The sequence below is a fragment of the Petaurus breviceps genome, unplaced genomic scaffold, assembly GCF_028583685.1.
Source record: "Petaurus breviceps papuanus isolate PSGF00001 unplaced genomic scaffold, PetGlider_PUasm1.0 90626, whole genome shotgun sequence".
NCBI classification, from domain to species: domain Eukaryota; kingdom Metazoa; phylum Chordata; class Mammalia; order Diprotodontia; family Petauridae; genus Petaurus; species Petaurus breviceps.
Genome location: NW_027187290.1, coordinates 474,285 through 491,636, shown reverse-complemented (window position 1 = coordinate 491,636; position 17,352 = coordinate 474,285). Strand labels below are relative to the sequence as shown.

General features: G+C 41.0%; 1 protein-coding gene and 1 long non-coding RNA gene across 2 annotated transcripts in view; one reads left to right on the top strand and one right to left on the bottom strand.

Moving 5' to 3' along the window:
* AFF2 (ALF transcription elongation factor 2) overlaps window positions 1–4,414 on the top strand; it is a 145,614-nt gene extending 141,200 nt beyond the window's left edge. The window contains exon 17 of the mRNA XM_069064242.1: window positions 1,591–4,414. Within this exon, the coding sequence (XP_068920343.1) occupies window positions 1,591–1,712 (122 nt within the window). The 3' untranslated portion in view covers window positions 1,713–4,414. The remainder of the gene's footprint in view (window positions 1–1,590) is intronic.
* The window catches only part of LOC138143064 (uncharacterized), a 289,623-nt gene that overhangs the window by 67,803 nt on the left and 204,468 nt on the right, over window positions 1–17,352 (bottom strand). Inside the window, exon 5 of the long non-coding RNA XR_011163595.1 lies at window positions 5,965–6,092. This is a non-coding gene — a long non-coding RNA (uncharacterized lncRNA). The remainder of the gene's footprint in view (window positions 1–5,964; window positions 6,093–17,352) is intronic.

The window sequence follows — 17,352 nt, the reverse complement described above, 5'->3', positions numbered from 1 at the left end:
TATATATATATATACATACTCTGTCTTCCCTTTGCCTCCTCTTCTCAAGTAAAGGAGTTCTATTTCAACTTTCTTCACTCAAATGAATAAATTCTGACCCCTGAAGAACAGTTCTATCTAACCTCCTCTAGAACTCACCAGCCTCCGACACTGCCTATGACACATCTGTCATGCTCACTTTGGCTTGATAATGAGCGTACACTGAGATTCATCTCTTGGAAGGCATCTTGGCTTCTCCTTTTATCCCCAGGGTTGTAACTCATTCATTTTTTATACAGTTGATAAGAAAATTCCAACCTAGGGTCCTTAAACACACACACACACATACACACACACACACACACACACACACCCCTTCTCTCTCACATGAAAGCCTTTTTAACCACTCTTTTCCCAAAGTGGGTCCCCACAGACCAAACCTCAGTCAGGGGCAAAATTTTACCAGTCTACACTGGTCTAAGGAAGCTAGGTGGCATAGTGAATAGAGCTCTGGGTTTATGAGTCTAGATGTCTTGAGCTTCAACCATACCTGAGATACTTACCAACTATGTGAGGAGAGGGAGGGGGTGGCAGAAATAAACATTTATATAGCACCTGCTATTTGCCAGTCACTGTGCTAATCAGGCCCAATAACTTTTTAAGCCTCAGTTTCCTCATCTGTAAAAAGGGGGATAATTATAGCACTTACTTCACAGGGTTGTTGTGAAGATCAAATTCGATAACATATAGAAAGTACTTTGTAAACTTACTACTACTACCACCACTGCCATACCAGTTTTACTACCCCAAACCCTTAAAACAAGCTCACAGCCAGCGCTGTCATTTCTGGGTTCTCAGTTGCCTTCTCTGTAGAATAGAGAAGGTGAATTTGATGCCAGGTCCTGTCCAAGTCTAAAACTATAACTTTAAACATCTGTACCCCAAAGAGTTCATCCCTTCTACAGCAAAATATTTACAACAGAATTTTTTATAGCAGTAGCAAAGAATCAGAAACAAATAGATGCCCATCCTCTGGAGAATGACTAGAGAAAAATTGTGGTAGATGAATACAATGGAATATCAGCATATCATAAGAAACAGTAAATATGAAGAATTCAGAGAAGCATGGGAAGACTTATATGAACTAATGCAGAATAAAGTAAGCAGAACAAAGGAAGAAAATGTGTATAATTCAATGCAACAACATAAATGTAAAGAATGTCCTGCACCCGAAAAGCCAGTAACCAAACACTGTATAATTATAATGACCAAGATTGGCCCTAATGAAAGATGAGAAAATGTACCTGTCTTCCCTCTTTGGAGTGGGACATTTGGAGACTTTCTAACTCAGTCTAAACTTAGGCTAGTTTTTCTGAATTGCTTTTCCCCCTGCTGTTTTATTCTTTATTACAAAGGTATGGTTTACTGGGTAGGAGAGAAGATATAAATTTGGTAGATGAACTAATAAGGAGCCAAGACTTTTCTCTTTCAATTTTAGGTGGTGGGGAGTGAGGAGATGGGGAGTTGCCATGCAGACCTGGCTTAGCTCTCCACAGCAAATTTGCCCAATGCCATTGCACAGTCTTAACTGACCTATATTCTTGTTTCCAGAATTCTTTGCAGATTTAGATTCACTGATGGGGCCTTTGACGCAACACAGCACAATGACCACCCTGGTTCGTTACATCCGCCAAGGACTGCACTGGCTTCGCCTAGAAGCCCACCTGTCCTAAGGCTGAACCGTTATCTTCATCATCCCATAGTTCTACCTCTACCAGCGCACTGACGATCACTGGTGGAAATCCACTCATTTGGGAAACATTTTTTGATTTGTGTGTTCATTTTTATGCCTCTTTTGATATCTGTGGGAAGCAGGAATCAATCAATGTAAGTGGACACTACATCTCCAGAGTAGTATATGTTAAGTCATCTAGCTATTTTGGGTCATTTTAGCTACATCTTTCCAATTGTGTACCCCTTCTATGCTTTACAGAATATTACATTCCCTGCAGTCTTGTTTTATGTCCACACTGCCTAAAACTAAAAATGGAAAGAAAGCACTTTGTGAAGATGACGGATTCCTCAGAAATAAAGCATAAACGTCTTACCTATGTAAAAGAAGATAATTTAGACACAGAGAACCTGCAGAGATTAAAATTTTATAAATCATATAGCTGTCCCCCAAATCTATACTCATATGAGCCAGAAAAAAAAGAAAAAAAAAAGCCTTTCACTGCTTCATTACTGGTCAGGATTCACAGCTGAGGTTTTATGCTTTCCATATACTTGATCTTCAGTGACAGTTTTCATTGTGAAACTCCCTGGGGAGATATCCCAATAATATCTAAGAACCAACAGGGTTAAAAGACAAAGCAACACACCAAAACCACTCTAAAGATGCTAACCAGTATACTCTTAGAGGGTTTGTTTGGTTGTCTTTTGCTTTTATCACCTGTCCTAATTCTCTGCTGTCAAATTATAGTAAAGAACAAAAAAAGCATGGGAGAAAGGAGTTGCATTTGTTTTGAGTGGTTTGGGCAGCCTGCTGGCACATTCCCTTTCCATTCTGGGACTTGACAAAGTTTTAATCTTTCCCTAGATGTCCCTTGAAGAAGGGCTGTCCTTGACAGTAGAGCTTGGTGTGTGTGTGTATATATATATACATGTATATGCCTCAGTGGGGGGGGTGCAGAATCTAATGCTACACTATAGACATGGCTTCTGCAAATGGGAGTCATCTGGAGGGACCTTGAACCAGTAATTAACCCTGACGATGCCTGCTTTGGAGCCATTCCTCATATTCTGCTGGCAGGTTGGCACTTTTTCGTGAAACGATGACAAAATCCAAGTTTTCACTACCCAGAAGTAATACTATATTGCTTGATGACGATTGAATCTGAATTCTGTATTTGGCTCTATCAGCTCCCTTAAAGTTCCTATTGTTATATGGGTATTTTTGCTGATTAGCCAAACAATCAGTTGGGGTTGATTCTGTTCAAGTCCATACCATCATGAAAGAATTCAAAGGTAATCCCAAAGAAAATTAGCAATGATCTAAGTATTCATGGGCCCTTTTTTTGCTTTGAAGGGAAAAAACATGGATTGTATAGTAATACTATATATTTATTATAAGAAAATCCTCAAGATCTCACCACCAAATATGTCACTCAATTTGGCCATGTTTCCCCATCAATTACAACTAACCATCTACACCTTATACCATGCTTAAAACTGAATTTATGTCCAAAAATACTGCAGTGGAAAATTATGCTCTCCATTTCACCACACACCTTTGAAGTATCATCTAAACATTAGTTAATCGTGACTGCCTCTTAATGCAAAATCCAGAATAGTCTTTAATCTGCTGTTCACTAAATTACAGTCAGATTTTTTTAAAATGTGATTTCAAATCTGACCTTGAATATTGCGGATGAGAAGAAGGAAGGCACATTCAGAATGGTATTTTTCTGGAGGCAGGGACACACAAGTGTGTGCATTGTAAGAAAACCAGCCTGATGGTCTTGTGAGGATTCAGGTTTTTCATGCATCAGTTCTGTGTAATGCAAGGCCATTGTCTAGACTTAACATTCAATACAGACAACTGTAATCCAAGACTATTGTGGACTACTGAATAGAGACTTCTCAAAATTTAATCTCCACAAACACCACATTGGAGTGCCAGGGGTAGTTTTTCAAGGAAACTTGTGTACTAGCTTTCCCTTGGCACGTGTAGAAGAAAGATTCATCTCTGATTTCAGGATATTTTCATCTCTCCTTGACATACAATAGGTAGGAAGCAAAGAAATCTCCTGCCTGATTTTGCCACCTCTCGTGGCTAAATTCCAAGGCTCTGCCAACAGCAGCAGCAGCAGAATCCTAAAGTCTGACAGACAAACTTAGGCTTAGCAGCCAAATCATACCTGACCAGTCCTGTTTCAAAAACAGCTTAGTGATCAACTAAACCTGGAGGGTGAATCACTTTCTTATCCGGAGGGGATGACACTTTTGGTTTCATTGTTAGGGATTCGTACTGGTTTATCACTTGCAATGTGGTGGCTAGAGTTGTGTGTAATGTGGCTTAGTTATGGAACCATTCTAGGGTTGACCATGTTGATGTGTTAAGTGCATTTCCACAGCTCAAATGCTCAGGAGAGAATATAGCCTGGGTTCCCTTCTGGTGAAGATGGAGAGAAATCATATTTCCTTAGCTGTTTTTTCCTGTCACTTCTTTAACAAGGGAATGTCTCCAGAGCAATATCGTGGAATCTATTTCAACTGACAGGCAGAGTTACGAAAGCCAAGCACGAAAGCTCCATCAGTGCTAATTCAGAGATCCCCCAACCCTTTTATCTATTAGTAACATCCAGTTGGGGTCCAATGCCCTCTGTGATAATCCAAAATACCATCTGTGGCAGTGTGAAAAGTTTCTGTTAGGCTGTAGCCTTGGATATCATTTTCATTAGCTACAAGATTTGTTAGTGAAGTTGTCATTTTACTGTCTCGGTGTGGTAGGTAGGATTATTTTGAAAGTAACTTACTAGTGGAATACTAAGGATAGAATTCTGCCACTAAGTATGTTGCCAGCCAGCCTGTAGACTGCTAATCACTTGACAATTTGATTTGAGAAAACAGTGGTCTTTTTTCTCATTGAGTAGCACCATTGCAAAGGTAGAATAGTTGTTGCTAGTGGAAAAAGATTCAAGCTTCATGTCCCATTTTTTTTCTGTCCGAGTAGAATGATGCACATCCTTAGTCAGTAAGCAAGTAGCTGAATTAGAGCTTTTAGTGACATTGTGTTTTGATTACACTTCGGGACATTCTACCACTGAACCATACATATTCCATTCATTCATACCATCTTAGCTGCTTTACAAGATTTTTGATCATCTTTCCTGCCACAAATTTCTGATGTTTTATTAAAATTCCCCTTCTGGAGGTAGTGTTAGAAAGCACTTTTAAAATCATGAATGGAGTTCCCAGGGACCTAGTTACCAAATACCCAACTTCTTAACAGACACAGGGACTACATGACCTTAAACCAGTCATTTGCCCTCTTCGGGTCCTTTTCCATCTGTGAAACAACAAAGGGCCCCTCCTACCTCTGTGTTTCTAGGTGAAGGAGCTGGCATTTGATGACCTTTTGATTCAAACACTGGGTCACTACCATTTATAACCCTTTACATACACACAAAACAATCCCTTACATTGAATTCCAATGAAGTTAAACCAGTTGCTTGATGGAAGGCAGCCTAAACAGCTGGCTGAATGATAGATATTTTTCTTTTTGCACTTCAACTGATACTACCTTAACACAGCCTTATTTGCATACTTAAAATCAAATCCTCTTAATTGGGATTAGCAATAGAAATAGCATCTGCATATTTGACATCCAACAACAGGTAGGTAACTAGATGAGCTAGTGTCAGATATTAGTTAGAGCATCTGATATTTTAGGGTAAAGAGAGAGCTGTCCATCTCCCTTTCCGTTTTCCACCTCATAAACATGGAGGCCCTCTTAAAATACCATCGTGTTTTTCTCAGTAATCAGACAAGTAACTGAAGATTGCATTTTGTGTATATGAGGGGAATGGGGTGGGGGGAGCCCTTCTGAGCCAGATCGCAGTTGGGGGAAGGGGGGATAACCCTTCTGAGCCAGATTGGGGGGAGGGGGGAGGCGGGGTATCTTTCTGAGCCAGATCGCAGTTATGGGGAGGGGCGGGGGGGGGGGGGGGAACCTTTGTGAGCCAGACTGCAGTACTTGCCCCATTTGGATCCTGACAAGCAGGGATAATTGAAACCTTTATGTGAGACCCACGCAAAGTCAGGGGACACTGAACTGCATTTTCAGAATCATTATAAATAATCATTCTTGTAAGAGATTGGAACTTTTCCATTGTATCATCTGTGCAGTATAGAAAAGCAAATGTTTGATAAAATTCATTTAAGATGCCAAATGCACATTGGTTATTGAATAGTACTCCTTACCTTACCCCCCAAGTCTTGGTGGAAAAGTTGGCTTTTGAATTTTTCCTTGACCTTAAGATGGAAGATGGAAGATGGAAGATGGGGGACAGGGATGGTATAATCAGGAGGCCTTTAAGAACTACAGCCCTCTGTAAAAGATGGAAGAAAGGAGGACAATGAAGTACAGGTTAGCTAGTACGACCCCTTACAAAAAGCCGCTAATGGAAGTTTTCAACCTAGGAGCCCTTTCACATAGATCCATTTCCCATCATCTGCCAAGCCTTGTATTCTTTCCTCGGCAACTTGTGTGGGTAGGGGGGGAAGGGGAGAACAAAGTCCCCAGACTTGGTGCCTTAATAAGAATCTTAGATGCTCCCTACCTATTTGGTTCTTAATTAAATTAAACCACTGGGCTGATGGGATAGGAGAAATCCCAGTTCTTGCTTGCCAAGGAAACACATCATCCAACAGCCAAATCCGATCACCTCTTTCAGTAATCAATTTCAGTAACTGGATTGCCTTCTATGGCGCCAGAGTCACCTAAGGGCTTACCAGAGAAGCAAGTTCCTATCAAGTAAGCGACCAGAAAATGCTGAAACAAGCTAAGCTGGCATTATTCTGCCTTCTCTCCCAGCCTGGCAGATGGGTTTTTATTCCAAAGAATGCTCCCAAACTCAATGAGAAAGGCCAATGGATCCATGCCCATATTGTTAAGATTGGTTTTAGAGAGCCATAGACCAAGAGAAGTTGTTTTACCTTATAGATGATTCACTTTTTCTATATTTTCTTAACTAAGGGAGTATTTTTGACTTTCTGGTTTAGTAAGGTGGGTATAACACGAGATCAAGACCCTAGGAGGAAAGAGGGTGTGGTAAGATGGAAGAAAGCCTCTGTTAGCGGACAAAGTAGGCCAAGTCACAGAAACTTACCCTGTGATTTCCTGCTTCTAGAGTGAGTGGTGGTAACAAGTTCTAAAGTCAACTCAGTCAGAATCACAACAGGGTCGGTGGGGAGATGGGTGGGTAGTATTTCTTGTTTTGGTTTTCATTAGGTTTATTTTAATGTCTAGAGTATCATTTCCAACCAGACATAATAGCATAGGCTAATATTTATTATGTTTTTCCTATTAACATGGACATTTAGTACTTACATGTACTAGCATGGAAACTTTAGTACAGACTCCTTTGTTGTCTAATTATGCTTTTACTTTCCTGATTTAGAAATCCCATTTCTGTATTCAAATTACAAAAATTCAGAAATATCTACTGGCTAGCCTATGCCTGAATTCAAACTCTAATTTTTTCCTATATCAATTAAACTCATCATATTAAGAAACTCTGATAAGGAATAATTTGTTCTTCTAGCAAACATCTAAAGAACTAAATTTTTGGCTATAATATTAAGCTTTGATCAAGAATGATCTCTTCCTCATTCTGACCTCTCATTCACTCAGTTTTCCAACACATGCAGAGTACTGGTACCGTACAAGGCAGCAACAGAGAACAGCTAAATCCTCTACCCATAGGGAACTCACCATCAGGAACTCCTTCTGAGGATAGTGTGAAGCCCAAACTTTGGGCTCTCCATTTCCTAGGGATTTTCCTCCAGCTCTTTTTCTTAATGGAGTATTTCGGTGCCTGGATTTAGGTCATTGGCATAATAGCTTGCAGATGAAATCAGTCCCTCAGCAGTAGATGGATTGGCTTGCATAGACACAACAAGCTACAAGTGTACAAGGTCATCCAGTCCATCTTTTGTGTTTCAAAGCAAGACATTATCAAAACAATAGTCTTTAATCTTGCTCTTCTCCTATAAATCCTATATAAGTGCAATTCTTTGGAAAGATCCAAACCCTAGAGTCTTTGTTTAAGCCCCTTTCTTTCCCAGGAAATTCCGTCCCACTGGATATTTCCGAAAGAGAAATCTTTGAGCTCAAATCCTTCACATTTTTTGGATTCTGCATTTGCTGCTTTTATTCTTGACAATATTCATTGGATTAGTGCTTTTAAAGACTGTTTGATTTAGCATCCTTCTCAGATAATTTGAATATGGCACAACTGAATTTGGCAGAGATACCATGAAGAGAAATGGTCCCTGGGATCAAAGGGTACATAAACCCCTTCACTTGGCAAATGTGAGCTGTTTAGTGACATTTCCCCAGTGTCTGATGATAGATCTCAGAAGAACTGTTGCTTTCTTTTTCTTTTTGGACAAATGCCTAGGTAAATGTGAGTTTATGAATTGTATTTTGTTCATGCTTCTAATGGTAACGGGAAAATGAGAAGTACACGTGTCCTGATTTCAAGCATGCCAGTCACGGCTCCCTAAAAACTGCATCATGATATCACAGCATAAATGCAACTTCATTGCATTCATCTGTCCCATTTTAGAGCTCCATGGCACAGTGTCTTACCGTTGTGACTTTAATTTGGAGTGAGTGACGTGGCTGCTGGCCAAGAAGGCAGGATTTGTAGATGAGTTTGAGTTGGACATCCAGCAATAGCCAGTTTCTTTAGATGTTTCTTGTACCCAACCTAAATCTGAATGGTAAAATTCTGTTCAGGAAATCTGCTGTTTTGTTGTTGCTGCTGTTGTTACCATTGTTTTTGCTTGTTGGGTAGAAGAGTATTTTAGTTATTAAAAATTTCCCAGCCCCTCATTCCTTTGGAAAAGGATGTCATCTAGGGTACTTGGTAAAGCCGTGTGAGACAGTTTGCTGCTGCCTATCAGTGAAACACAGACAGACAGTGGACATACGGGTCCTTTTGGCTGTGGCCTTCCGCGCTGAGGTATTCACAACCCCAGGGAAGGATAGTTAGAGATTGTTTTGATCCGTATATTTCCATAACATACTTTATGTGCTGAAGCTCTCTTCTCCTAACTGCGACACTGGATTGAGAATCCACTAAGCCCCAGAGCTTTGGGGGCTCTCTCCTGCCTGGAACTCCAAGGCACACAGTAGCTGCTCTCTTGCACTCAGAGGATTTGCGTGCAAGGTGCAGAAGGCTAATTTCATTGTGCTATGATGACAGGACGCTGTCACTATTCTCTTGTTCTCACTTCTTAGCGTATTTTGGGAACCAGGCATTTTTCAGATGATTGAGTGTCACTGAAAGTACACACAGCTCTGGGGATGCAAATGGAAACGTCTCTTTCACCATCCCTATGAGGCGAAGACACTCACAAACAACTGCGATCCTGGAGAATCGCTCCCATGGTATTTCAAACAACAACTTGTGTTCAGCTTGCTATTTCTATGCTATTGTTGGGCTGGATGTGTTGCTTTAATAGAACTTTCTCTTTCCCCAAACCCATTTCTTAGAAGGCTATGAACATATCACCACAGAAGGGCCAAAAGTGGAAATGAAAGTGACTTTTCCTTGGGCGCCCTTTGCCTGCTAGTGGGATTCTTTCTGTCCCCTGGGGATGGCTTTTGGTGGAGTTTATCTCATTACTCCATACAGTTTCCAGGAAAAACGGAGAAAACTAGAATGCAGGGGACATAATCAGAGCATGCCAAGGGAACCCAGGCTGTGCAAAGGTATCTCATTTGATGTCATGATGTTGGAACTGGGATTGACCAGCATCCACTATACCATCTCTAACCTATACCTTGAGTGTTGTGTGTCACCTGGCCTGGTTACTCTAAACAAAGCCTCATGAAGTCTCAAAGGTCCTCAGACCAAAGTAAGATCCATTTCCACAATGATGTCACCCCGGGTAACCATTCAAGTTAGAGGATCATTTCATAAGTTCCCTTGGAGCTTGAAATCTCATTTCAACTGAAGCCAATTTGCCTTCTGTTTTGTGCAGCTCTCCTTACAGCAATCCACAAGGTGTCTTTGTTCTTACCAAGCATGTGATTCTTGTAAAATTTTCAGTAAGTTGCACCATTTTGTACAGGCCAGGGTAACTGTTAAAATGCCAAGCAATGATTACAGTGTTGTATAGTTATGCCGGTTGGATTTCTTTTCTTTCCTATGGATAGAATTGTTCGTGTTCTGCTTGGTTTGGGTCTTTCTTTTCAGCTTTGTGTTTCCAATGTGTTGCCCAGTTACGCATTTTGTTTCCATTTGGTTCTGAATACAGTAATACTCTGTGTAAAAACATTTTCAATGTAGTTTTGTGATTTTTCCATACAGCGTCTCTGTATAAATAATATCAGCTAAGCTAGTGCATTGGTTTCTCTCCTAGAGGGATTATCATGCCAATGCATTGGATTATTTAAAAAAAAAAGTTAAATAAAATTTCTATTAAAGCTTCAATTGCATTAGACCGGTAACTTGCTGTCCTTCCAGAGGAACCATCCCTCACTGTCTTTGCACAGGCTGGGTTATTCCTCCACTTACACAGACACCAGACTTTTCTCTGCAACAAGTGTCAGAGCCAGACTACTCCTCCCCGAGTGGCACTGACCCCTTGGGTATCTACCATTCAAGCCCAGCCAGGATGGGGAAGGGGAAGAAGGGGAAGACTTTCACCATAAGCTCCTACTCTACTCCTTTTCTACAGGGTAGGGCCTCCTCTATGGAATTAGTATGGTTACTGTGCATGGTCAACAGTGTTTTATTACCTTCTGCTACCCACTCTTCCTTGCACATACGCAGGAGGGGATGGAGGCAAGATCCAGATCCTCTCACCTTACATCCTTAGCAGAGAGTCCTGACCTGTGCCCCCACCCCCCTCCTGTACTTAGGACATGCCCTATCCCCAGGCAACATGAAGAGGGGGAGATAAGTGCCCAGGGTAGCATATGCATTCAGAGATGGATGTTGGTGGCACAATGGAGAGACAGGTATTTAGAAAAGAATGGCAGATGTCATATAACTCAGTAAGAAAGGCAGAACATTTTAGCATACAGGTCTTCGTGAAAAGGCGAAATGCATGAATTCTAGGCTGGCTTCCAGTTATGCAAGTTACTTAGGACCTTTCTTTCCATTCCTCTAAAAATGGGAGACATCCAGCTACTCCACTGAGATGGACAAATTTCATATTTCCCTCCTGTAGGCACCAATCCTGAAGACAAAGCACCCCCCTACACATACACCGAGCATCCCACCACAGTCTTCAGCTTGAGCCTTCATGCTCAAGGGAAACTTGGAGTAATGGCTGAGTACACTGACACAAGGAGGGTGACATCATTAATGTCCTGTAACTCCATGGTGGCTATAGCTTCGGGAAGAACTCTTCCAGCTGTCTGCCCCGTATGATTTGAAAAAAGAATGGCCCTATGTTTTCACAAAAGTCACTGTGGATGAGCACTAGGCAGCAGGCTTTCCTAATGGAATTTGAAGTCAAAAGTGTTTTTGCTGCATTTCAATAAGACACAGATGGTAGGTATTTTGTGTCTGTAGGATCAAGTCAAATTTCTAAACCTTGTCCATAATACAAATCTGGGCTAGTTTCTAGAGGATTATGTATCACAACATGTTACCCATCCTAATTTCTGGTATAATCCTTTTACATTTACATGGGTCCCAGTTCCCTTTACAATGCAGATTAACCAGAGGTCTACTGATTTCAAAAGCTATATAGAGAAAACAGCCCAGCAGGCAGCTGCCTGTATGCATACTGTCAGAACCATATCAACTCATATTCCTCTCTTCCACCTTCCCACACTCCCTTTTAGGATAGTATTTGGGGGAATGTAGGAAAGTGTGTGTATGTATGTATGTATGTGTGTATGTATGTGGTGAATATGTGTGTCATTATGGGAATTGCTAAACAGAGCTATATGGGTCTAGACCTCTCCAGGAAAAAATGCCCAGTATAAACCAGAGGTCAGAGCATTCTTTTCCATGACAGTTGTTTTTAATTCCAATTTTTGCAGCATTCCAGGGGGTTTCTGATTATCTCAAGGGGTCCTCTAAGATCCTCCAAATACATTTTAGTTTGCTTTCTTTTCAAAAATAAACATATGCTATATTGGAAAAGGTTTGTTCACTGGTTTGTTTGGGGGAGGGCAGGGGAAAGGGGGGCAGAAAGCCTGAAAGTGAATGGTCAAAGGGTACTCTGGGACTCAGGATCTAGCAGAGGGCCTGTTTCCCCAGGCAGACAGCAGTGATCTAGGCAGGCAGCCAAGAAAACAGCCTGAGTCATAGCAGCAGGCAAGAAACTGAGCTTCGAGCAAGTGCTGGTCCTGGGGATAGCAGCTCCTGCGGCTGTTTACTTCCAACTGCTGTCCAAATGGTTGTGGTTCAAATAGTAAATCCCTTCTCCTCCACAGAGACCAGACAGTTGTTTGGCCCAAGCACTGGCCAAATGTGGTACGTGTACGTAGTAGGAAAAGCTTTGGCCCACGCATCAGAAGGCCTGTGGGCTCTGGGCCGAGCTAGCCTTTCCCTCTATGGGCCTCAGTTAATTTACCAGTAAAGAACAGGGGGCTAAGCTAAATAGGACCTGAGACCTTCCCACAACAACCCTGTATATTAGGAAATGAAAAGGTTTTCCAGATAACAAGAAGAATCCTATCTTTGCATTTACAAAAGGCTTTAAGAAGTCTTTGTTTTCATAAGCAAATGATTCTTCTCAAGTTTTCACTAAATTGGGATGTTTTGTTCCAGTCCACAGAGAAGTACAAGAATGCCAAGAGAATTCCATGCTACAAAAATTTACAAATGTAATAGTTCATGTTAATAACAAAAACAATTTCAGCTGTGTGATTATAGCAATAGATGACCCCCAAAAGTGTTTGATGAGAGATTCTACTCATTTATCTTAAAAACCCTAAAAAGCACAGGAATGAATAGAAGGATCAGCTCTTGATAATAAGTAGTATCTTTCTGAAGTGAAAATTGAACATTATTTTAGTGGACTTTAAAAATTTCTAACTGATGTCCCACAACCTCCCTGTGAGGTAAGTTCTTTTTGTTTTGGAGGACCCAGGATTTCATTGGCCTGGTGAACTCTATGCTGTAGAAATGTCCTCCACCAAAGCAGACTGGCAACTTGTCCATACATGACAGTCACGGTTACCTTAGCACTGAGAGGTTCAATAATTGCCCAAGGTTACCCAGCTAGTGGATAGTGTGCCAGGCCTGGAGTCAGGAAGACCCATTTTCCTGAATTCAAATCTGACCTCAGTTATTAGCTGTGTGACCCTGGGTAAGTCACTTTACCCTGTTTGCCTCAGTTTCCTCATCTGTAAAATGAGCTGGAGATCAAAATGACAAACTCCTCCAGTATCTCTGCCAAGGAAATCCCCAGTGGGGTCATGAAGAATCAGGCATGACTGAAAAATGACTGAACAGCAACAATAACAACCCAGCAAGTATGTTAGTCAGGTTTCCTTAACTCCAAGGCAAGCACTTTATCCCTTTCACCATGCAGGCCTATCCCCAATCTTTAAGACAAAACACTTTCAGATTTCATATATATTGAGAGAGAGAGAGTGTGTGTGTGTTATATAGTTATATAACATGCTTGCGCTCCCCATGCCCATTCACACACGTTAAAACATTGCCCCACTTGTCCTACCCCCACAGACTTCAGCAATAGTCTTAATTCGCTTGGCCTCTGAGCTAATTACTGCAAATATATTTATTCCCATTTTATTGATGAGAAAACCAAGGCTTAGAACTGTTAAGTCACTTGCCTGGGATCACACAGCTAGGAAAGGTAGGAGCAGAGACTTTCCACTGCACCATGCTGCCTCTTGATTGTCTCAAATATCCCAACCTCAGTTCTAACAGTATGGTTCAAGCACAGCCTGAAAAGTAATCACGAGGGCAAAATAAGGAGTTCCTCAGGCCTGGCACCTTGACTGTGGGCTAAAGAAACTGGGAGAACCACCAGTGACTCTACTCAAGTCCCTTCTCTCATAAAGGAAAAGCATCGCTAAGTTTCCATTTCTACAAGCACGCTGTGGTAGGTACCATGGATAGAGACAAAAGTTAACCAGGCCCTGACCTCAGAAAACACATTCTGCTGGGCTGTGGCTCCCATGTCGCCTGAATACCAAGAAAAAATTCAATTTGCTAAAGAATGAAAAAAGCCTTTGGCAAGGATCACTAATCACCCCTCCTGCTGCCAATGCTAGTTAGAATCATCTCAAATTTCATAAGGAAGTCAATAGTATAGTCAGACTACATGCTCTAAAACCATTCTAGTCCCCTTCCTCTTCCTGATCTAACTTTGTTCTGCAGTTAGTCACTACCTCAAACTGATGTCATGATGATACTGCCTTTTATTCTGCTCTTTCTATGACTTTGAGAGTATCTTCTCTAATAGGAGTCCCAAGTGGCATTTTGAAGTCAGTTAAAATTCATTCTTTGAAAAACCTGATATTTGCCTTTGACAGTATAATTCAAAAAAGTTACTTCTGTTGCAGTATCTTTCAAGGAATCTTGAATGATCTTTCTATGTAAGTACTTTTATTCATTCATGGCTTCATTTCAACCCATGAGATAACTATGTCAAAATAATTATAAAAATGAGGGACTATACCAAAGTATGAGGTCTGTAACCAAAGCAATACCTTTGGGAAAAATTTGCATCTCTAAAAATCTTCAGTGACAAAAAATAGGAAGAAGAGATAAATAAATTGAGCATACATCTAGAAAGATATCTAGGAAATAAAAAGACTTCCAAGCAAATACAATAAAAATTCTGAAAATCAAAACTGAAAACAAAAAGATAAAATTTATCTTTAAAAGACTAATAAACAAATTGGTTGATTGTGTCCCCAAAAGAAAAAGAGAATCAAATAACCAAAATAAAAAAATGAAAATGAGGGAATATAAAAAATTGTCAGACACTATTATCAATTAAATGCCTGTAAAACTGAAAATAAATTAGATGAATAATTTTTAAATATTAACAAATCAGAAGTAGCAAATCTAAGCATCCCAAATATTAGAAACTGAATGAGTTGAATTAATTTAATTTATAAATTTATAATTTAATTTTAATTTTAAGTTAATTTACTCTTAACAGAGGGGAACTGCAGGGACCAGAGGAACTTACAGGAAAATTCTATACAACATTCAAAAAACAACCCCTATGGTACATAAATTATTTGCAAAAGTAAAGATAAAAGGTATCTTACTAAACTCCTTCTGAGACAAACATGGCCCTGATACCAATACCAAGAAAAGAAAAAGCAGAGAAAGAAAACTATGGGCCACCATCTTTAATGAATATTTTTGCTTGTCTCAGGGTGTCCCTTAGGCCAAGGCTGACCAGACCTAACCTCCAAGCTGGCAGAAAGGTGGGAAAGGAAGCCTGACCTTGTAATCCAGTCCCCTCAGTGAAGACACACTGCCCTGCAGAGGCAGCTTCACAGCATTTCTTGCCACCAGGCAAAGGAGGCAGTCTAGTGACCAACCAGTCTCAAAGTGGGGCAAGTCAAAGGAAGGAGGAAATTAGAGATGTTTTCTAGGTGAGTGATGATTTTGTGGCAAACAAACATCTATACTTAATAAAGGGGAAAAGGAGACAATATACAAAACTTATGTATCCAAATGAGATTTATTGAAAAATATTCTTTATAGTTTATAGACAGCTAGAGACAGAGGATACTATAAATCTTAATGAGAGGAGGTGGCAAAGTCAGGCAGCAAACAAACAAAAAACTCCCCAGCTATCCCCTTCTGGAGAGTAAAGAGGATTCATCTCTATGTACATCAGTTGAGTTCCACCAGTATTCCTTGCTTTGCAGCAGTTCTAGGGCAGTGACTGTTGGGGAAAGTCAAGATATTATCTGTTGCCTCTCTTTCCAATTCTGTGCTTTGGGATCTTTGAGCACTGTAGTGAGTTTATAAAACTAAGGAGAAAAAAGGGAATGGGAGCTAAGAGTCTGGCTTACCCCACAGCCCACTTTCAAATGTACTGGGGCTATGCTCACAGGCACATGGGTTGGCCACTGAAGCTCTGGGCAGGGTCTGAAAGATAATACTCCATAAATCATTAAAGCTTTAATAGCTTAAAACTGTACTAAGACTTCTGAGACGACCTGTACACACACACACACACACACACACACACACACACACACGCAATAACAGGTAAACTCAGGTTGTTTCATTCCACACTTCATATATTGAGATCTCTTACATCTCTAAAATGGGCCAGCAGGATAGAATAAGCCCTAAAGTAGGGGGGGAAGGCAGAAGTGAGTGTCCACCCCATTAGTGCCCTCAGGGCATCCTAGGACCTCTGTCTTCTCCTAGAAATCCCAAGTGCAAAACAATTCCTTCTATCACTCTGAAAGTGACCAATTCTGAGGAGTGACAGGAAAAACGTGCAGGAAAAGTGAGATAATTATAGGCGTGTAACATCATCCATTGTCAGGCAGAACAGATGCTGTTTGTTTTGTCTTAGCTGCATTTTATCACAAGACAATTAAAGAAGTATCAATAAAGCATTTTAAAAAACCCTTAAAAAGACAATGGTGACTATGGGTGCTGAATAGGATGGCACTGTCTTCAGCAGAGGATTTGGCAGAATAACGGCTTCCCTCATGGACGTGCTGAGTTTGAGACACTTGTGGGACGTTCAGGCAGAAAACCTTGATAAGACAGGGATGGTAAGACAAGAATGTCCCTAAGCCGGGTCTGAAGCAGTGGCGATGGGGAAATGCACATGGAGATCACACCAGGAAAGTGGGCTCTGGGCCAGTCAAGGCTTATTTCATGGATCTCTTCTTCTCTCGCTCTCTCCCTTGACAATTGTTTCTCATGACTTCAGTTCTCCTCTCTACATTGAAGACTAAAAAACTTGCTATTGAGAAAAACATCATTCAGGAACTCCCAGTGTGTGATCCTCATTTGTGCTGTTACCGGTGTGGCGCCACAGTCAGCCCCAAGAGCTGACAACAAGAACAGAGGTGAGATAGCAAAGGGAATTTTAAGGCAACCTACAAGATGGAGCTGTTAGGGTTCCTCCCTGGGCCAAGCAACAGCTAAGGCTACTTCACATGCATGTTGGTTTCCAAAAGAGTAGCTATGAAGTTCTACACAAGAAACACAACCTTCGGGGTTATGGTTGGGTTTTCGACATTGCTGTCAAGGGAAGGAGGGAAGTTCAGAGCAGAAAGGTGGACTTGGGGAGTGAACGAAGAGCTGGCTAACAAGAATGTTTGTGAATGGGATTGAGAGTTATGAGAATGACGGGCTCTTGGCCAGAGATGGAGTGCATCAGATGAATGAGAGCTGGACAAAAATATATTTGCTCAAAGGCTTGTAAATCTGAGTGAGAATATGCTAAACTGATTGAGGGGAGACAAGGGGAAACCTGTTTACAGATATCTACCAGGCCATTTATGATGGAAGAAAAACATCAAGAGAGAAGACAATTCCCAAGCCAGGCAATGAGAGAGGAGAGAGGGACGGGGAGGGGAGGGGAGAAGGTGGGGATTTCGACATTGCAGACAAACCAGGCCATTTATGATGGAAGAAAAACATCAAGAGA